This window comes from Rhinolophus sinicus, linkage group LG06 (genome assembly GCF_036562045.2).
Source record: "Rhinolophus sinicus isolate RSC01 linkage group LG06, ASM3656204v1, whole genome shotgun sequence".
Taxonomy (NCBI): Eukaryota; Metazoa; Chordata; class Mammalia; order Chiroptera; family Rhinolophidae; genus Rhinolophus; species Rhinolophus sinicus.
In genome coordinates this window covers 153,272,063-153,293,435 of record NC_133756.1, presented here as the reverse complement: position 1 = coordinate 153,293,435, position 21,373 = coordinate 153,272,063, and the positions used below count along the sequence as shown (strand labels likewise).

At 50.2% G+C, this 21,373-nt stretch overlaps 1 protein-coding gene across 13 annotated transcripts in view; it reads left to right on the top strand.

Moving 5' to 3' along the window:
• Positions 1-21,373, top strand: part of AMBRA1 (autophagy and beclin 1 regulator 1) — a 155,834-nt gene that overhangs the window by 132,541 nt on the left and 1,920 nt on the right. For 12 of the 13 annotated variants that reach the window (XM_019743637.2, XM_074336308.1, XM_074336309.1 and 9 more), the window contains 3 exons: positions 6,641-6,780; positions 13,685-13,777; positions 15,031-15,224. In XM_019743637.2, coding sequence (XP_019599196.1) covers positions 6,641-6,780; positions 13,685-13,777; positions 15,031-15,224 — 427 coding nt within the window. Of the gene's footprint in view, positions 1-6,640; positions 6,781-13,684; positions 13,778-15,030; positions 15,225-16,989; positions 17,138-21,373 lie in introns of those variants that run through there. The other variant, XM_019743639.2, reaches the window with a different exon arrangement.

Sequence of the window (21,373 nt, the reverse complement as noted above, 5' to 3'; positions counted from 1 at the left end):
CTCAAAAAGTTCCTTTCTTCAGCACATTACAGGAAAGGGGGAGGGAGAAGTCAGGGATGTCTCAGATGCGATTTGTCAGGAAAGGGAGGGGGCAAGATAAAAAAATTAAAAATAACATGAGAACTGCAGTCAAAGCCATTAGTTTAGGCAGATTTTTCCATGACAGATTCCTCCAACTTTGACGATTTCTTTCCTCCATGGTTTCTTTTTTTATTTTCCCCCAAAGATTTTATTGGGGGAGGGGAACAGGACTTCATTGGGGAACAGTGTGTACTTCCAGGCCTTTTATCCAAGTCAAGTTGTTGTCCTTTCAGTCTTAGTTTTGGAGGGCGCAGCTCAGCTCCAGGTCCAGTTGCCGTTTTCTAGTTGCAGGGGGCGCTGCCCACCATCCCTTGCGGGAGTCGAGGAATCAAACTGGCAACCTTGTGGTTGAGAGCCTGCGCTCCAACCGAGCAATTGGGGAGGCAGCTAAGCTCAAGGAGCTGTGTTCAATCTTAGTTGCAGGGGGCGGAGCCCACCATCCCTTGTGGGACTTGAACCAGCAACCTTGTGGTTGAGAGCCCACTGGCCCATGTGGGAATCGAACCGGCAGCCTTTGGAGTTAGGAGCATGGAGCTCTAACCGCCTGAGCCACCGGGCCGGCCCTCCTCCATGGTTTCTTAATAGAGTACAGTCTATACTGCCTTTTATTCTTTTCATGCAGCACAAGTTTAGTGAGCCCCTGCCGTGGGCCAGGTACATCACTAGATCTGGGAATACAGTGAACAAAGTGGACCCGATCCTGCTGCTCTTCGGGTGCGTACATGGCAGATGACTGGCTTCTGAACTGACCTTTTCACTGCTGTATTCCCAGCACTCACTGTGCTTGGCACGCAGGAGGCACTCAGCATTTGTTCCAGGAATGCGTGTCACTTTGAAATCTTACATGCCATGGATTTCCTGCACACACCATCATTGGTGTGCTTAGCATGTGACTCAGTAAACAGTGATTGAATGAAAGTATTAATGAGACAATTCTTAGGAAAATAGGCAGCTCCTTGCTCATTTCCACAATTCTGCCCAATATCTGCCCTCTCTCAGGGTTCTAGGCCCAGCCCTGAGACATGGTGAGAGATTCCTAGTAGATTGGTTCAAAAGTAAAAGGCAAAATATTTTGTTTTTTCAGTGTATCCCCCGTCCTGTAATTCTTCCAAAAAATTATCTATGAGCCAAAATGTATTGAATGTATTGAAATACATTAAAAGGCTCTCTTTATCCAAGGTGAAAATCTAGAATAGCTACTCACTTGACCATTTCCTTTGAGATTTAGAAAGCCAAAGAAGTTCCGGAACTTGAGCTATGCTCAGAGATGTGGGAACAGGAGGAAGTAATCATTTTAATTTTGGGGAGTTGCAGGAGCACTGGGTGCCTCAGAATTTCATTTAGCACAGTAGACCCCTCAGCTGAAGTCATCTCTGTGGTTTGATCCTAATAGCCAGACATGGCCATTGCAAAGCATCAGGCCGATTGAAAAATAAAATTTTGTCCTTTGTCCTTGGGATCTCTTTGAGAGGAACAAATGAATAAGACAAAATGCACAACTCGCAACAAATCCCAAGAGGTTGGCTAGCAAAGACCTCAGGGCAGCAGTGGGATACCAGTTCGAAAGAGTTAAGAAAAGGAGGTGTTTGCTCTTCTTTTCTGTTGGGGGAGCTTTGATTTGGACAAGGCTAACCTAGGCAGATTTGTTCCTGTTTCAGCTGAATAAAAGGGAGAGTTAGGTGACCTGATATTCTGATTCTTGTTTTAAAATAACCGTTTTAAAATCAACATTGTGTGAGTTCTGAACTCCAAAGTAGAATATAAAGAAGGCTTGGAGCCAGTAAAAGAAATTAAAGTTTCTGAAAAACAATCAGATTTTCCTAGAGAATGAGGAAATGCCAGTAATTCATGAATCTAAGCACATCAACAAGTCGAGGAAGAAGAGGTGACCATAGACTGCCTCCCCTGCCTGCTCTGGGACGTGTGTATTTCTCAGCGTGTGACAAGATGTGTAGCCATCCATTTCCAATGGAAAGGTCAGCTGTCTCTTAGCATCTGCTTTTCATTGATTTTTCCCTCTTCACAGAGAGTTAATTCTCCTCTAGTAACCCTCTCTAAAAGCGTAAAGCCTCGCTTGTTCCCATCATGGCCCTGAAGGCATTTCTCCTCCTCACAGTTTTTTTTTTCCTCACAGCCCCCTTCGCTTACACTCCCATGACCTTCCAGCCTCAGTTTCCAATTGGCCCCTTCTTCCAACTAGCTTCTGTTGTCTTAGTTAAAACAAGGGATATTTGCCAAGTGCTCTCGACCTCGACACCATGGCAAGGTTCCAGCTTTACAGAGGAGGTTCCCAAATGTAAACAAGATAACCACCAAGTTCTTTCTTTTAGCTACTTATCTGGCCTGATCTGAGCAGTGCAGTTTGCTGCTTGGACTGATGGTCTCAGCTTTATTGACATGCGGTAAAAGAGAAAGTATCTTGGTGAGGACAGCAATACATTTTTCCTCTTAATTTTAAAAGGATGGAGAGGAAGGTTCCCCACGGTGTTCCTCTGGCTGCCTCATTCTTTTCCTGTCTGTCTTTGAACAAGAAACAAGACGCCTTTAGTTTTGATCTAGGAATGGTTTTCTTTTGCTCCTACTTCCTGTTGGAGTTGGAGGGACGGAGGGGCAGCGGTACAAGAGATTGTGTTGCACCCCAGAAGTGGAAGGACCGTTATCTCCTCCCACATCTCCCAGAAAGATCTTGGTGACCTGACTCATTCCCTATGGACGTGCTGATGGCATTGGTTCTAAAAAGTTTGTTCCTTCCAGTGTATTGATTCCAATTCCCTTCCTAGATGTCAGACAGAAATGAGAACAGTCTTCTTGGGGTGGGGGGTTTCTATCACCATTTGTCATGTACCAGGGCACAGCTGCAGCTGAGACAGGGGAAACCAGGATTCTGCAAACATGAATCAGCAGCTGGCTTTTGTATCCATCTTCTCAAAAGGTCCCCAGGTCCTGATAATCCTCCTCCAGTGTAATGAAATTTGGTGCTATAGCTTCCTGGGGTGTCACTTGGGATTTGTGGCAGGCCACCCAGCTTTGTCCTTAACATCCAATGGGGAGCTTCAGGGCACCTGACTTGTGTTAAGGAAACCTTTAGTGGAGATATATTTGGTGTGCCTTTAAGGCCAGATCTGTCCTTTACGCTATCTCAGATCTTATTTCTTGTCAGTGCTGATGAACTTGGGGTTTACAGAGCCAGAGCCAGACCCCATTGAAGTCTGGGGGGAGACGCACAGAGCACCAGTCACTGGGTGGAAAAGATCGAGAGCCGAAACCATAAGTGGTTAGGAAGTAGCCAGCGCTACCTAATCATCTGTCAGCACTGGGGAACTTGTTGCCCAGATGCTGTCTTGTCTCTAGGGCTAATTGTGAGAAGCATTTCCCCCTCTTGAGGTGCTTTGAGAGCTGTTAAACTCCAGTCAGAGAAAAGAGTGGAAACTACATTTCTGAGTGGTTTTCAAAATGGGCCAGACTCTCGTTCCTCTAGAGTTCCTTTAGTCTCAGGCATGTGTGAAATAAGGAGTATTGGACCAGATAGCCTGGCAGGACCTATAAATCAGGATCCCTGCCTATCCTCCACCCTCATTCCCCTTCTCCCCGCCCCGTATTTTTTGCCCCCTCCTCCCCACCGCCGCATTAGCGTGTGATAAGCAAGCAAGTGCTTATCAGGAATCCTGGAGACTGCTGATCTTCATGTGGCATTTTCTGGCGTCCTGCCACCAAGCAGGATTTAGCCTAATACGCAAACATTGGAGGAGATGGGTACTTCGAAACTGCCTTTTCAACACTGTTTAAGGACCGGGGGATTGAGGGGTGGGGGCTGCCATGCCCAGAGGACAGATCGATGCCCCATGACTCCTAGAGCCATGGAGGTTGTGCATCTCTGTGCAGTAAGGTCTGGGGGTCGCAACTTTAATTACTGCTCTCCAATCCCTCTGACCTTGTCTCACCTAAGCTGAGTCATTTGTCATACTGTCCTCTTGAGGATTTGTCCCCAAAGCAAGTTCCTATACTTAGAAGCAGATTGATAGTATTTGCTTGTTAATCCCTCTGCAGCAACAAACTATAAAAAGTAAATTTGTGGCATGTGAGAGGCTTGTTTGCTTCTTTCCTGGTCTGGGACATTTCTAGAAAAGAGTTCCCTTATTCTTTTCTTTGAGACCCCCATCAAAAAACTTAGCACAACCTGAAGCATCTGATTCACTAACCTTGTTATCCCCCTTGCATCTGTGGTCCTTTCTGCCTCATTCCCTGCAACTATGAATTGCCATGGTTGTAGGGGAGAGGCTGGTAAGAGGCCCAAGTGGAGCTACCACAGCCCAAGACCAAGGCCCTCCTCACCCACCCCTGCTGAAATTCACACCCATCCCTTCTTAACTCTGGGTGTATCCCACTCACACCCTCTGACCTTTGGGAGAAGGAAAAATCAACAGATTAAGTGATTCCGGCCACAATCGTCCGATGACAACCACTTTGTCCTTGGGGTGTGTAGACCGAGTCATGTTTAACCAGTTGCCTACAGGGGGCACAGAAACCATTGGTTACCTTCTGGAAAGGTGAAAACCTCTGTGAGAAAGGATGAAGGCACTATACCCCATCCCGATTTGAAGGAAAGGGTTGACTAGGTGCCAAGGGAAAAGACGGGGGTTGCCATCTCCGCGGATAGTCAGCAGTGAGGCTGGGGGAGGGGAGTGGCCGTGCCTGTGTTCACGGCTCCTGCCAGATAAATGTGTGCAAGGACGAGAGTATCCAAAGGCCAGGCCACCATGTTCTGGATGACTAGAAATGCACATATTCCACTGGACTCTTTTTTTAGTAGTCTCTTCAGTTACACCAAAGATTTAAGAAGCCCTGGCCATCTCTTACATTTGGACTTGAGTCAGACAGGAGGGGCCTAGGAGGCCCTTATGACACAGTGGTGGGACAGTCTTAGGTCTCAAACCGGAGCCAATTCCATGTCTATAAACAACCTATTCACCCTCAGGACCGCAGCAGGGCCGTTCTGGCACTGCACCATTAGCTGCCTAGGCACGTTTTTCGGCACCACAACACCTGGAAATTTACCCAGAGCAAGGTTCTGTGTGCGAATGTCAGTACGTTGGGAACACGTGCTATTCTGGAGTCTGTCCTGGTAACAGCCTTTCAGATAGACACACAAGGCGCATGAATGAGCATTCCCAAATCCAAGGCTTTTTGTGACTTGATGTGTGTCAATTCAGTGGATCCCCCAGCTCAGTTTTTGCTTATTTTCCCTTTATGTTTAATCTCTCATCAGGATAATCAGAAAAATAATTATCGTACCACCCTAAATTCATTTTTGAATATGACTTTCTCAGTCACACTCTTCATTTGGTCTCTTTTTTTCTTCTTTTTCTGTCCTTATGAAGTTCGTCCCTATTTTATAGATTAAAACCTGAGAAGGCTTAAAGGGGGAAACGTCATATTGACTAAAACTCCAGTTTACAGGTTCCCGGCTTCCTGTCCCCAGACACAGGTTCCTGGTAATAACAACAGTTATCATTTATGAGCTTGCATCATGCCAGGCAGTTTTTATACATCATTTCTTTTAATCTACCCAATTATTTGAACGTTGGTGCTCTCTCGTTTTAAATTGAGATCTGGAGAAGTTATTAGGCAGTGATGTCAGGGCTCAAGCCCGGTCTTTCAAATTCTAAGGTCCGTGTCCTACATTCTCCCACTACCCTGCCCCTATTTCCAACTAAAGTTGTTTCTGGAACATCGTGTAGGTCAGTGGCCAAAGAGACTAGAGGCTTTCTTTCACCTTCAGCTCAAGCCTTAGACATACGTAGCTAAACTGCCTCCTGAGAAAATAGTAGCTTTGGAAAGATGTAGACTGTTGAAAGGAGACTCTCCTTGAGAAATGGAAACAATCTAGTTAATGGTGGTTTGTATAAAGTAGAAAGAAATCATGTACCTGTGTGTTCAAGATTCCCCTCTGTCCTGCTTCCTACACCTATTGCACCTTTTCGGTTTCCTTAACAATAGCAGTTTTAACATTGCTTTTAATTAGATGAATTAATGTTCTCTGATGTTATCACCCCTGCCACCCACCCCCCTATTACCTTCAGTTTCCCATTGCTGTGAGAGCGCTGTGATTTCCATGGTAACGGGACTACCAGTCAAGCTTGGCTCTCACTGGTTTGTCTGGTCAGAGGACAGTTAGAGGTGGTCTTCTTAGTGAGCTGGGTTCAGAATGGGCCTTTCCAGGGGGTTACCTTAAAGCGATGATGTGAGAGGTGCTAAAAGGCTGTAAGGAAAGCACAGCTAAGCTTCGTGCAGAAAAGTCTGAGTATGCCCCTAGTATTTCTTGAAAGAGTCCTAGCCTCACCTAAAGCAAGAGGGTCCCCCCTCCCCTCTCCCACCCCAAGTTCTCAGATACGCGCCAGGAGCCATCCCATTCCCAGCCTAGCAATCTCCTTTCCTCCCTGTCTTTAACTTGCTTCAGGCCGTAGAAGGGACTTGTTTCACAAACCTGGATTTTGTCATTCTTGGTAACACATTGTTTTTCCTCCCATTCTCTTTTCTTCCCTCTTTCTCCCCCACCCAGAGAGTTTTCAACGTCCTTTACCCCATGCCTGCTGACCAGCGGAGACATGTCAGCATCAACTCTGCCCGTTGGCTGCCTGAGCCCGGGCTCGGTCTGGCCTATGGCACCAACAAAGGAGACCTGGTGATCTGCCGACCAGAGTGAGTGGCTCAGGGGGCGGTGGGGTGGGTGCATGCAGGGGAGCCTTCTACATCCGGCCTCAGCGTGGCTCTGGCCGACGCAGTGGGGTCGCTTCGGTGGGGCGTCCAAGTCCTGCTAGAGCCTGCCTTACTTTCGGGGTTCCTCCTTAAAGGGTCCTTTTCACTTAGGGGATGGTAGGGGTAGCTCTTCATTCCAGAAACCTTCAAAAGCCTGGTTTAGTTATTATGCCTTCTTCCATCTAAGGCATTATTTTTTGTTTGTTTGTTTTCCCTTGTTCTCTGGTTCCCTAAGGATAATAAAAGTTTCTCTACAGGCAGAAGCATAGATATTAAAGATGCTTTTCTAAACCCTTTTTGAAAAATTCAACAGGTGGTCTTGGGTTCATGTAAATTCCATAGACATTAACTTAAGAAATAAAATTGGAAATAGAGGATTGTTGAAACCCTAATTTGTCAAGCCACTGATCTCTAACTGCCTAGCTCTGTCTCCGTCCTGCCTCTTTTCCTTTCTGCTTAGGGCTCTGGCTCTATTATAATAGTGAAGGCAGATGGAAGAGCTCAATTTAAAATCAAAATGATTATTATCTGGTCTTGAGGTAAGGGTTCAGAGGGGGACAGGGAACTGGAGCATTTCTGTCTTAAGTCCTGATGATACCCCTTCACCTCTCTGTGGCTTTTTGGAGGATAGAGGTCTATTCAGGCAGCTTTCATTCAAGACCCGGGGAGTCAGCCAGATCTGTCATCAGTTTCCATACCCAGCGGTGGGGAGTGTAAAGCTGTGTGCTTCAGTGCAGATCAAGCTGATTGCTGTGTGGGCCGCTGCAGGGTTCCAGCCGACTAAATGCCACTTCTGCCTCCAGGCTGTCCTGACGCTGTCCTTCACTTGGTGCAGTCTTCTCCAGGGGTGTTCCGTAGATCAGCAGCCTGGTGTGACTGCTGTAGGGTCTCTGGCTTATTGGGTGTGTCCACGTTGCCCTTGGTGATTTTTCCTAGAGTGTGTATTTGGGTCAGTTCTTGTGACCTGGTAGATGACCGGTGATTGAGCCCTTAGTTGAACTAGGTCGCTGGCCCAGGAGAAAGAAAACCTGGTTCTAAGGTCAGCTCTTTCATTCCATCAGTAATTTTCAGAGCCACTCCCAAAGCGAGGCTGCTGTCTCAGCCTGACCTAGTCAAGCTTGGAGCTGGGAGACTGCTTGGCTCTGCCGGCGCTGCTCTCCTCGGGCTCTGTATTCAGAGCCCCTTTCACTAGTTCCTGTGCCTTTCCAGAACACAGCCTGCCTCATTCACGACTGTGCCACTGGTAGCCCAGGCCGCTCAGTCTGTCCCTTTCTGCTCTTCCCCCCAGCCTGTCCATAGTCTCAGGATCAATCTGCCCTGAAATATTTCTTTTTCCCCAAAGCACATGAGACTGATTGTCTTGTGTCTTCAGCTTTTCTTAGGAATTCATAAGAGGAATCTAATAGGCATGTTTCTCCAAAACTGGCCCAGAATTCTGGACCCTAACTTTACTCTTAGCAACACTGTAGTTACAGGACTTTCTTTGCCTGTAAGACATCCTTTCTCATCACTGTTGTCTGGTCTGTGGATCCAGCCACTAATCTTTGTCCCAGCCAGACTCCCGGCCTCCACCCTTGCAAAAGTGATCTGCTCTTACAGACGCAGACTCGCTACCTCCAGTTTGTCAAGGCCCCACCAAGGCTCTGATGTCTGAAACCCTAGCCTGCATACTTGGTATGAGTCACAGACGTCTCAGCCAAACATGAAGCTGGCTTTGGCCTCTCTTTTCTCCCCATGCGTCATCTTCAGTATCCAGTCTCAGCAGGCGGAAGCCATCTTGGACTGTCTGGGGAACCTCCCTTACGCACTCAAGGAATTCAAGCCTCTTTCATGAGCAAGGTGGCGTCAGCATTTGGCAGAGCAAACAGCATGCATCATAAACCAAGTAGTGTTGGCCTGAGAGGGAGCTACTTTAGCCTGCCTCGTTTGGTGTTGCTGTTTTTCCTGATCTCTTGGGTCATGTTGGCAAATGCCCCAAATCTTAGGGCGGGATATTTAAGGGTACCATGTAAATTAAGACGGACAGACTTTGTCCTAAGTTATTCAAAGTTTCTCCAGCTCTCAGTCACCTTCGTATCTGTATGGTTGTTTTGCTTTAGACAAAGAAGACTGAACAGTATTCAGGTAAGGAAGTGAAGACTCACCCAGTGCCTCCCAACAGATGAATGAGGGAATTTCAATCCAGAGCTCTTTCCTGTAGCTGGTTCTGAACCTTTTTTTTTCATTAAAAACCCCTTTAAAATCTTGATGAAAGCAGTGTACTCTCTTCCACATAAAAACATACCACATGAACGAACACACATGTAACTTTGTAACTCTGACGAGCTCAGGTAAAAAGTGTAGCTCTAGATGGTGTTGAGACATTTAAGCAGGTCAGGTGATTGATACAGAGAGGTTGGTCCCTGTGTTATCTGTGTGGCTGGTCTGGCCTAGAATGAGGAGAACAAATCAATAAGGAAGTAGGAGCTCAGGGTTGTTGTCTCTTTAGTAGGCAGCTGCCTATCCCTGTGTGACGCAGCTCCCTGGCACACCCATCCCCGCGGGCACAGGAGCCAGCCAGCCAGCTGGGCCAAGATTACAGCCCTCCGTGCAAAACAGGTGCTTGTCTGCCTTTGTCCCAGGCACAAGCAGCTGCACCTCATTTTGTGCTCTCAATTCTACTCTTGATTTCTCCTCCATTGTCTTAGCCTCAGCACTCCGAGCACAAAGGCAGAGATAACAGGCTCCTTGGGCATCTCTTGGTGGCACTAAAACCCCACTGACAGGAGAAAAAGGCCTAAGGAAACATGCCATCTCTCCAGGGGAAGAAATTCTTAGGACAGGTGACAAGACAAACAACTGGCCTGGCCCTTGAGCCCCTCTACATAGCCGTTATAGTGGCTGATAGTCGAGTCTCCCCACCCAGCCTAGTAGTGAGGTACTCCTTTCTCCTTTACTTGACTTCCCCACCCACCACTCCTCTCTGGCTGCTGCTGTGCCTCTGGCTGACCGCCAGCCCAGCCAACACCCCCACCCGTAGCCACAGTGGGTGTGAAGTACCAGATTGACGTGAGGGGGTGCTTGCTCACTTCCGGCTTTGTAGCTCAGCCCTACAAATGGGAAGGAGGTGTTGCTGAGAAGACCACTTCTTCTCAGAAGACAGAATTCAAGGACTCGTGTCAGAAAAAATTAGGTGGAACTCTGGGGCATCTGGCCCCTTGACTGAATGTGAGACTCCTGACAAGGCCCCAGCTCTGTCCCCTAAAAGGGAGCTACCATTGTAAACATTACAGTCAAGTATCACTGACCAAGGAGGGGACAGGAATCCAAAGCGCTGCCCCACAAGAGCCAGGTGACCACTCTTCCCCACGTTGCAGAGGTACCGTGTTTCCCCGAAAATAAGACCTAGCCGGACCATCAACTCTAATGCGTCTTTTGGAGCAAAAATTAATATAAGACCCGGTATTGTATTGTATTGTATTGTATTGTATTGTATTGTATTGTATTGTATTGTATTGTATTATATTATATTATATTATATTATATTATATTATATTATATTATATTAATGTTATACTATACTATACTATAAAGACCCGGTCTTATATTAATTTTTGCTCCAAATGACACATTAGAGCTGATGGTCCACCTGGGTCTTATTTTTGGGGATACGCGGTAACAGGGATAAACACCACTCTCCTTAGAAACAGTTCTTTTTTCCAAAGAGACAGCCATGTGGTCCTAGCAACCATGTAACAGATAGATGAAAGAAGAATGTTCTCAAAGGGAATATTCCCTAGCAGTGGGGAAGTTCAAAGCAGAGTTCTTTGTGAGAGCATTGCCACCCCTGAGGAGGCCAGGCTGGCTCTTAGCGCTGTTCAGGGAGCCCAGAAGGTCCCAGCCATGAGGGAGTGATTGTGCCAAGCCCAGAAGCACAGCTTGTTGCCACTGCTGGAAGAAAGCAGCTGTTAGGTGCGAGTCCATCTGCAAAGGCTGGCCCTGATTCACCTTCCATCCTTCATCCCTTTGTGTGTCCCTACCTTCCAGGAAGAACCTAGAGCAGTGACTCATTCGTCCGCATTAAGACCCAAGGAGGAAGGAGATGGTCGGGACCATTCTTTAGCTCAGAGGTGGAAATCAGTGATATTGGGTACTGGAGGCTAAGAGTTTCCATAGCCAGAGAGGGTGTCTTCAACTCAGTTGCTTGGTACATGGAATTTCAACCTAACTTTCAAATCCATGAGTTTTTCATAGTTGAGCTTCTCCGACCATAGAAAGTAGAGCAAATCAGAGCTAGAATGAGACCTGTTGGTGGGGAGCAGAAAGGATTGGGGTGGTGGGAGAGAGTGGAGCAGTACATTCGATACAGCATCCGTCACCCCTGTTCTGTTTAAACTATAGTTGACCTCGACACTAAATGGCCGGAATCCACAGCTCTGAGCTGATGACATATGCTGCCAGATGAAAAGTGTATGAGGGAACCCTTTGGCCATAAGCATCGTGCTGACAGTCCCAGCTCAGAGAGTGGGCCTTCGGTGGCCTCTTTCCTGAGACAGGAAGGAAGGTTCCTGGTCACAACATACGTGGTTTGGTGTGAACAGTTTGTTGTCACTAACCAGCCCTGGCTAGCAAGAATTACAGAGGAAGGATTTGGCAGGGACCCACATAGTATTGCCACCTGTCAATACATCTTGACAAGTTTGTAAATCAGAGGCTCCCTGGCAGTTGGCAGTGATGGCTTTGTTTTTGGAGGCCTCTGCCGTTGACTTGGCCATTTGCCTCCTCCCTAACACAAGGTCCGCTCCTCTCACCTTCCCTCGCCAGTGCTTCTGTTCTCAGACAACCCCCACAAAAACAGCTGAGTGTTCGGAAGAGGGAGAAGATACTACTGTTTAAAGGGGTGGTCTGAAGAAGATCTCATCAAATTCACAGTCCCGCGGGCCCTCTGAGAGTTGCTGGGAAGGTTAGTACTGTGTTTCCCCAAAAATAAGACCAGGTCTTATATTAATTCTTGCTCCAAAAGACGCTTTCGGGCTTATGTTCAGGAGATATTGTCCTGAACAATCATGCTCGGGCTTATTTTCCAGTTAGGTCTTGCTTTCGGGGAAACACGGTATAGAGCCGGGAGAGGAAGAGTGCTTTTGTTTGGCTGTGGTTCTGTCCCTCCACAGGCACTAGTGGGCGCTCAGGTGAAGCCTAGTTCCCAGAGTCTCAGGAGCCCTCTAAAGCGGGCTTGGGGGCTTAGTGCCTACGTCTGTTTCCTTTCACCTGCGGTAGCACAGCCCCCTGACATAAACCCCTCGTCGACCACGCCCTGGCAGGTCCCGGCCCTGTCTAGTCCTCCTGTTTGGGAAGCAGGCACCTTACCTCACCCCCCACAACTCATGTCTTCCTGGATAATCCTCAGAGCCTGCTGACTTTGATTTGTTTTCTCTACATTGAAGAAGTTCTGTTGTTAAAGAAAGGTAACCTAGGCCTGTAGGTTTAAAAGCCGGCTCTCGTTGGAGATTGTCTGAGTCAGCTCCCCTGCTGTAACAGGACACCATAGACTGCGCGGCTTAATCTACAGAAGTTCTTTTCCCCCAGTTCTGGAGGCTGGAAGTCCGAGATGAGGTTCCCGCGTGGCCGGATTCTGGTGGGGACTCCCTTCCTGGCTTGCAGATGGCCACCTACTCACTGTGTCTTCACATGGTGATAAGGCCACGTCCTGTTGGATTAGGGTCCCACTCTCATGACCTCATTTAACCTTAATTACCCCATAAGACCCTGCTCCAGATACAGTCACATTGGAGGCTAGGGCTTCGACATATGAATTTGGGGGACACGGTTCAGTCCGTAGCCATCCCTGCATGTCCCATCCCATTTAGGAGCAGAACTGGCTGGTTTGAATATCTTTCAGTTCCAACAAAAAGCTCAAAGACACCTCTTTCCCACCTCCTATCCCCCTGCCACCATCAGCATCGGCCCCACCCTCAACCACGATGACTGGTGTAGGTAACACCTTCCAGGGAGGAATCTCTAAAAGCAAAGCAGTCTTGTGTTTGAGACCCACCATGAGCAATTAGGATTGCTGCCTGAGGCAGCAAATCAGTATAGAAAACAGAGGCCACTGCTTCCCTCTGGCAGCTATGCCCATGTGAGGGTGGAAAAAACTACTTGATAGTCCATTTTGGGGGGAATAAGGAACCAGGGAAAGGCTGGCAGCCCAGAGAAGTCAACAGATAGAAACTCTTCTGTCTTTTCCTTGTAAGAAGTTTCTGAGCATTCCTGCGGTCACCTTCCCCATTTGCTTGTCCAGCCTCCCCTGGCAAAGGAGGCTCTAAGTCCAGAATAGAAAAAGGGGGGGGAGGGGGAAGCTTTCCGGCTCAGTGGGAGCTCCAGGCAAACGGAGAATGCTAAGGCACCCTCGTTTCCCTTTCTCCCTGCACCTTGGCAATAGGGAGCCTGAGATTTTTCTGTTTCTGAGTTCTTTAGCATGCCCTTTAGGCAGGGCTGCCACTGACACCCTGTCTCTCCAGGACACTGCAGCCTCTCATTTGCCATCTTAGCTCTTTTCTCTATGGCTGAAGAATTCTCAGAACTCACCGCCTCTGTCTGGTGTGGCTATTTTTTAGCTATCTCTCAGCCCCAAGGAGGAGCCAGTTAGGCTTTGTCTGGGGGAAGGAAGAGGCTAGAACTACCACTACAGGCATTTGGCTGAGCATCCTGATGGCGTGTCTCTGGTCCTAGACTCAGCTCAGCCCCAGGAGAGAGGAAGGAGGGCTAGGAGGCCTCAGTCCACAAAGCCTTGGACTTATAAAGAGTTCTGGCCATTCCCTCTCTAACACCTTGCGCCTTGTCTCCTCCATCCTTCCCAACTGATTTTCAGGGCCTCAAACTCTGGTATTGAGTACTACTGGGACCAGCTGAACGAGACTGTCTTCACGGTCCACTCCAGCAGCAGGAGCAGTGAAAGGCCTGGGTGAGTTTGTGAAGGAGAGAGGGAGGAAGGAAGAGCACGGCTGGCGGGGCTCGTCCCTCCTGCTTCTGATGGGCTCTCCAGCAGTGCTCCCAGACTGGCTCCAGGGCTCTCGGGGTCGCCTCCTCAACCAAAGCAGCTCCTCTTTGATCCGTTTCATGCACTGAGCTTTTGCACACGAATCGATTCCATTCAAGGAAAGTGTTCTACGACTAAGAAAGAGAATAAAACTTCTGCTCTCAGAGCTTTGGCTTAGAGTAAGCTAGGGCACCCTTTCGTCCTCTCTCATTGTGGCCTTGGTGTCTGGGCACACTGGATTGAGGAGAGAAGACGGGGCACTGGAGAGGGACCCTGTCCCTAGGAAGTGTGCTCGTGGCCCACGGACATCTTCCAGGTACCGGGGCCTCAGGGTCCATGCTGCCCAGAGCTGTAGCCCAGGGGCCAAGTAGAGAGTAGGAACTGGTACTGATACTCTTAGCGCCTAATTCATTCATGAAGACTGGAACGTTTTGAGAAAACAAAGGCAATTACTACTCCTCGAGGAATTGCAGGGCACAGCTGGAGAAAAAGTCCCCAGAAACAGCCAGAAATATGCGCGGCTGGTGACCTTTCAAAAGTCCTAGGCTCTCTTTGCTGCCAGCTCTAGCTATCCCCAGGGTTAGTGCCTGGGAAATACCAAGGAAAGAGGGTGCTAGCCTTTGGCCTGGGCCTTCCTCCTAAGGCAGCCTGTGCTCCCTCCTCCAAGAGTCTGTTTTCCTTCTAAAGGAGGATCCCAGAACAGCCTCATAAGAGTCCCAGTGCTTTTCCTCCAAAGTGGAAATTCCAAGAGTTTAAACTGGAATTTTGTCAGCATATAGTTAGAAGGAAAGAAAAGCTGGAGGAAAAAGTCCTTTACTGCTCACTGTTTGTCCCATGGATCTCAGTTAGTGGCTTTCTGAATCTAAAAAAGTCTTTGAAGGGCAGCCATTTCTACCTCCCCAGAAAAGCCCTCTCTGTTTATGGGAGTGACTGAACCAGCTGGGTTTGCAGAATTGGATGGTTTGCAGCCTCCTTTCATTGTCCCAGGCCAGTGATCTGGAGAAGGGACAGGCGGGTTAACTGCCATTGGGAGGCAGCTGCGGGAGTTACAGAGCTTCTCGGGTCTGCAGGCCTGGTCGAGGCCGTCCCCAGAGGCTGGCGTGGAGTCCGCAGAGCTCTGTGAGGGGTGCTGTCCCGAGCCTGGCCTGAATGAATTCAGTCTGTCTTTCTCTCCCTAGGACCAGCAGAGCCACGTGGAGAACAGACAGAGACATGGGCCTGATGAATGCGATTGGGCTGCAGCCCCGGAACCCCACCACGTCAGTAACATCTCAGGGCACGCAGACTCTGGCCCTTCAGCTGCAGAATGCCGAGACACAGACGGAGAGGGAGATACAGGAGCCGGGGACAGCAGCGTCAGGTCCTGGCGAAGGTAAGCGCCCAGTAATGCTGGAGGAGAACTATGCCTGGGGGTGCACAGTGGGACCCACCTGAAGGCTCCTAGCCCCTCCACATGGACAGACTAAGGGAGTGCCACTCCCCAGTCAGGGGTGTACCCCTCACCTGCCTGGGCACATCATTTCCCTGATCGGGGTTACTGAGTCCAGCAAGCCGAGCTGCTCTTCCAGCTTGAACACCAAGTACCCTGACCTTCTTCTCTAAAACGTGGAGGACAGAGGCTGTTCTTCAGAGAGCGCACAGAAAGTAACCAAGATGACAGAGGCTACGAGACATACACTGCTACAAGCTCTCATTCCAGCGACATGCACCCCAGACCCCAGGCTTCCAAGGCCACCCCGCACGGTAGCTGTCTGCCCCCTGCAAGTCTGGCAGGTTTGGGAATGACAGCTGAGCTCCTCTTGTGCTCCTGTTACACCCATGGATCATTGCCATCTTGACTGCAGCCTGGCACACCGTCCGCCCCTTCCTCTCACCTATTTCAGGTGTGGCTCAGCCAGCCTCAGCCCTGGCTCTCTGTGCCAGCCTCACCTCTAAGAACCAATTAGCACTGCCCAGCAGTAGAGCTCGAGCCACTTTGGAGTCTGTTAGCAGCTGTGTTAAACAGGCTTGTTCTCACTCAGTCACTCTCCTTACCCCCTGCCCCAGCCCTCTTGCTGGGCCGAGCTCCAAACAAGCCAGCCTCCAAACAGACATGCATTTTCTAGGTCTGTGTGGAGCCATTTGCTCTAAAGAGACCATGCGAGAAGCCGTGGTGTGCATCAGGCAAAAAGTCACCAATTTGCCCGTCACCCCAGGAAACAGCTTTCTATACTGCAGACCCCCCACAGGGCACTGTCCCTCTCGCTGCCATGAACTGAAATGTTTTAAAGTTAAGTCCCATGTTGCTCTGTGGCCCAGACCACCTCCTACATCTGAGGTCAGTGACTCTTGGTTGGGTGGAAACCCCCGTGGCATGGCCATAGCAGCTGGCAGTGCAGGCTGGAGCAGCCAGCTGCAGCTTCGGGCCTCAGGGAGGAGGAGAGAGCTGAAGCCTCCTCCCGCCATCCCCAGGCTGAAGGCTTAGTCTTAGGCGGTCTCCTCCGATTTCGTCGCATGGCCGTTTACTGATTGTCCACCACGTTAGCTGCTTGGGCTACAAAAACAAGTGTGCCTTGGTCCTTCCCCAAGGAAGTCAAAGTCTAGAGAGGGAGACAGATAACTATTTGTTACGGTAAGGACCTCGGGAGCTCAGAGAGGCCATGCCAAGCCTGTGGGCTCAGGGAAGACTTCCGGAAGGTGACCCTGAGCTGAGCCTTCAAGGATGAGGAGGAGCTAGTGGGGGTGGGGGAGAAGGCTTTTCTGGCAGAGAACACAGCACCTGCCAGGGCACCAGCTTCAAAAAGATCACACTACACACAGGACCACTAGCAAGTTTGTGTTCGTAGCCTGCCCGGCACATGAGAACTGAGACTGCATGTGCAGGGAGGAAAGCTTGTAGGGAGCTGGTTTGGGGGTGAGGCCTTCATCCTGGAGATGAAGTGCAACAGGGGTCCTGGGGGGCTGGAGCTGCCAGCGTGAGAAGGGCAGCCTCTGGTCTTTCACCTCCCAGAGATCCTCTCCTTTTCTTTCTTTTTTGTTTAATTTTAACTTTTCAGTTACAGTTGACATTCAGTATTGTATTAGTTTCAGGTGTACAGCATAGTGACTAGACATTTCTACAACTGACAAAGTGATTCCTCTCTTTCTTTCCGGACCAGCATCAGCCCCTGTCTGACCTCCAGTCAGTGATGAGTGCCTGTCTTCCTGTCTCGGGTGGGAGCGGAAGGCTGGCAGAAAGACAGAGGCTCCCTTGCCACCAGTTTCAAAAGGCCAGGACCTCATTCCCTCCCTGTCTCGTCCCCGTAAAGGAAAGCAAATGGTGATGGGTGAACCCTTCAGAGGCCCGAGACGCTCTTCAGCAGGAATAGCCGTCAGGAGCTGGCACCTTGGTAGAAGAGGCTCTCAGCTCACTGCCTCTCCCTGGGAACTTGGCCCAGCGTTTTGGACCACCAGCTCTGCTCAGCATTACAGGCCCTTTCAGAAAGCCCCACACCAGAAAGAAGTCAGGGGAGGAGAAGAGATGTGGGTTGAGGGGAGAGACGTGGCGACTGACGGACGGTGTCACTGGCCAGCCTCGTTTCTCCTGGGGCCTGGAGCCTTGTTGTGAGGTGCTGACCCACTGACGACCACTGACCACTGCTGCTCTGGTAGTGAGGCCGAAGGACCAGGAATCAAGGATCTCTCCGGGCACACTTGTTCTCTGGCCCATCCAGTGGGCAGGCGTAGGGCTCTGCACACCACCGCCCCACTCCCTACCCCTGCTTCTTTCCATGTTGGCAGACTGGTGGCCGCATCTGTAGGAACATGTAGAAGAAACCCCTTCTTCTGGGCTCAGCTAGAAGGCAGGGCTGGGGTGGGGGGATACCACCTGCACAGCCCACGCGCACACACCAGGGGCCCAGATTTATTACGTGGGGAACAAGCTCTGCTTGTGGTAATTACTGTTCTGTGGCCTCCCCTCCCTCAGCCGGTTCCCATCAGCTAGCACCGGGCTGCTCCTCATTTTCTTATTCTATAAAAAATTTGATTAAAATCCATTCAGCTCTTTCTAGAACTTCTAGGAAGAGCCCTCCACAGAGGGAATTTGCACGTGTCGGCTGTTGGCTTGTCCAGCTTTAAAGCTTCCCTACCTGGCACTGAGAAGGGTGGGGACGCATGCCCGTGGCTCCCTGTCGGCTCCCAGCTCTGCACCAGCGCCTGCCTGACGTGCAGTAGGCACTCGGGCCGTGTGTGGAAGGAAGGACTGGAGCGGAGGCGAGGCCCTGCCTCTGGGCTTAACTGCGCCGCACTGTTTGGGGAGCCCATGGTTCTGCCTCCGACCGCTGGGGCAAGGTGGCCTGGGTCTCTTTCTGGTCTGGTGAAGACAGTAGTTAGACCAGCTGCTGTTGCGTGGGCCCTAGGCCAGGGAAGAGCACATGTGAAAAGGGGCTGGAAGACCAGCGTACCCCCAAGGACAGGAGGGGTATTTCCTCCTTTAACTCAGCCTCACTTCCCTCTTCTGGGCATTAAAACCCCCATAATTAAAGTGGGGTACAGGGCATTATGGGAAGTTGCTTATCCCACTCTGGCCTCTGCATCCAGAATGTACCTTAGAAATTGCCAAAGAAAGGCTCTCTCGTCAACACTAAATCAGTTTTCCTTTTTTCAAAGACAAAAAGAAAGGCTTTTGGTACAGAGAAGGAGACAGCAGAATTAACCCCTTAGCCACCACTGCTCCTGGAGCTGGCAGCTTGGATCCCTGGCCGTGGCTGCCATTTCCCTCAAGCCGCATGTGCTTTCCTCCTGAAGAATGTGCTGGCTGCCTTCAGTGGCGCTTAGCCTAGAGTTCCCAAGACGAGCACAGCTCACAGCTGTCTATGCTGAAGCTGTCTGCACCCAGCCCAGAGGAAACCATTGATGTGTACATTTTTAATTCTTTCAGCCAGGCTTCCGAGCACTTACTTTATGTCTCGGGACCATGAATCCAAAGGTATTGCAGAGGGAACCAGATTCAGAGATGAAGCCATGTCTCTTCCCTCAAAAAGCAAGTACAGAAAGGAAAGTGCTTCTCCCACAGCAGAGGGGAACATGTGATCAGTTTTCAAAAGCCACCTTAAGTCTGGAGCACCTGTAAGCAGCTTGGGAGCCCTTTTCATTCACTCATGCATTCATCTGACCAAGTGCAAGACCATGCTAGACGCTGGACCCAAAGGTGAATAAAACTTAGTCTGAGGCCTTCAGGAACTTACAGCCCCGAAGGCTGACACTGTAGCCACAGATGACCTTACACAGAGAGGCACTGGGAGGGCTTGGAAGGAGCAGCCCTCCCAGCTGGGGACCGTGGAAGTCTGGGTGAGAGAGGTGGTGCTTGCATTGGCCCCTGAAAATGAATGGGCCTTAGACATGAGGCGATGGGCAAGGGCAGAGCAGGGGGAGCACCCAGTGTGCGGTCAGGGCGGCGGGCATATTGCCAAGCTGACTCTGCTCTCCTGAGGTCACTGGGTGCAGAAGGGACAGTCAGGAAAGTGGCGAAGGCCTGACCAGAGGGCCCGTAAATCTCAGGCTAAGGAGTCTTGACTGCTTGGAGCCTCTTGGAGCTGCTGGGTTCTGAAGAGTATGGATTTAACCAGAACTCAGTGAATCGGAGCTTAATTGGAATGGTAATAGAAGCAGCATGGAGGCTGCGTAGAAAGGGACGATGTGAAAAGCAAGAAGAACAGGGAGGAGGAAATACGGCCATAGTCATGGTGAGAAGTGGCCAGGACCGGAGCCACAGGCGCAGTGGGAGAGGACAGGAGGGCTCAGGTCTGAGTGCCAGCAGCAGGGCCTCTGAGCTGCTGGCGTGGCAGCAGCCAGCTCCTTAGGGCCCCAGTGCAGCCCTGTCCGGCCCCTAGCAGCAACGACGTGAAAAGAGCTGCTAGTTCACCCGGCTCAGAGCCCAGCAGCGTGAGCTCCAATGCCAGCAGGCCGTGGGCCAGCCCACTGCACATCCCAGGCTGGGCTGGGGAGGCCTGAGGGCAGAGTTCTTGGAAAGCAGTCAGGGTGGCAGCGATGTCCTCTTGGGCCTCCCCAGGCAGCCTTTTTGGCTTACAGGATAGAAGCTGTGCTGGTGCCGAGACCCTAGGTTGACCCACTAGCTGCCCCACTGTGGGACAGCTTGTCCCCTGAGAGAAGTACCCTGAGAACCCTGCTGGTTCTTGTTCCTTCTGCCCTGGGAGTTGGCACTGAGCAGTCTGAGGGGAAAACCTATAAGGGCAGCTGTCTTAAGGCAGGGGGTGTGTGGATGGGCAGAGCTGACCAGGAGATCTGGAAAAAAGCAAGCTGCACATAAGCCAAAATCCAGACCGAGTCCCCACTGCTTAGGGCTGAGAACTGCCTCAGTGAGATCCGAGGGAGGCCTGAGTGAGGGTGCCAAGTACTAACGAGGAGGGAAGGTCTAATGGGGCCTTAGACGCCGATGTGCTGTGCAGCTGGCTGCCTGGCAGTCCAGCAACAAGCAGAGAGAAGGGACTGGGCAGGGAGGAGCAAGGAGAGTCTTGTAAAATTAGCTGTTGACAAGTCCCCCAAAAAAAGAAAAAACTCACTATCAAAGCCCCAAATCTGCAAAATCCCAAACTGCCAGCAAGTAGCCAGAGGAAACAAATCGATAGTTCAGGCTTGGCCTGCTTATCTGCCCGCTGAGCACAAGCTGGAGGGAAGGTGCCTCAGGTTGGAGCTCCGCTCCAGACCCCAGGGTCGCCGCCACCACCACCACCACTGACTGTTGTCTGACATGCACCAGGCACTTGGCGAGCACTCGCATTTCCTCTGCCCAGAGGTTTCATCGCATTTTTATAAGCCAGGAAACTGAGGGATGTGGATAGTAAGATCACGCACCTACCGTGTTTCCCCAAAAATAAGACCTAGCTGGACCATCAGCTCTAATGCATCTTTTGGAGCAAAAATTAGTATAAGACCCAGTCTTATTTTACTGTAAGACTGGGTCTTTAATATAATATAGTATAATATTATAATGTAACATATAATATATAATTATAATATCAGGTCTTATATAATATGAGGCTGTGTCTTATATTAATTTTTGCTCCAAAAGATGCATTAAAGCTGATGGTCTGGCTAGGTCTTATTTTCGGTGAAACACAGTAGTGAGTGGCAGAACCAGATTTGAGCCAAAGCCTTGTCCACACAAGGGAATGCCCTGGCCTTTGAGGGAAGGACTAGAATTTTGTCTCCCTGCCTGGAGATGCAGGCTGATCCCTCACCACGGGGCCACTGTCTGTCTCCAGGAAATGGTGAGGCTATCAGGCGCCCAGCCCCAGGAGAACAGTGCGTGGGAAATAGGAAAGCTGGTGGGCAGAGGGGGAAGAGAGAGGTGATGGAATGCCTTCTAGGGAACAGTTCAAAGTCCAGTCTTCCTCAGGGACTTTTAGGAAGTAACAGCAAAGCACACCCTTTGCCGTTGAGCCACACCCGGTGGAGTGCCCTCTCTTTCCAGAGACCAGGCAGCATACCCCGTCCCAGGGCTACCAGTTTTCCCCCGACAGGAAGCAGGCAAGCAAAACA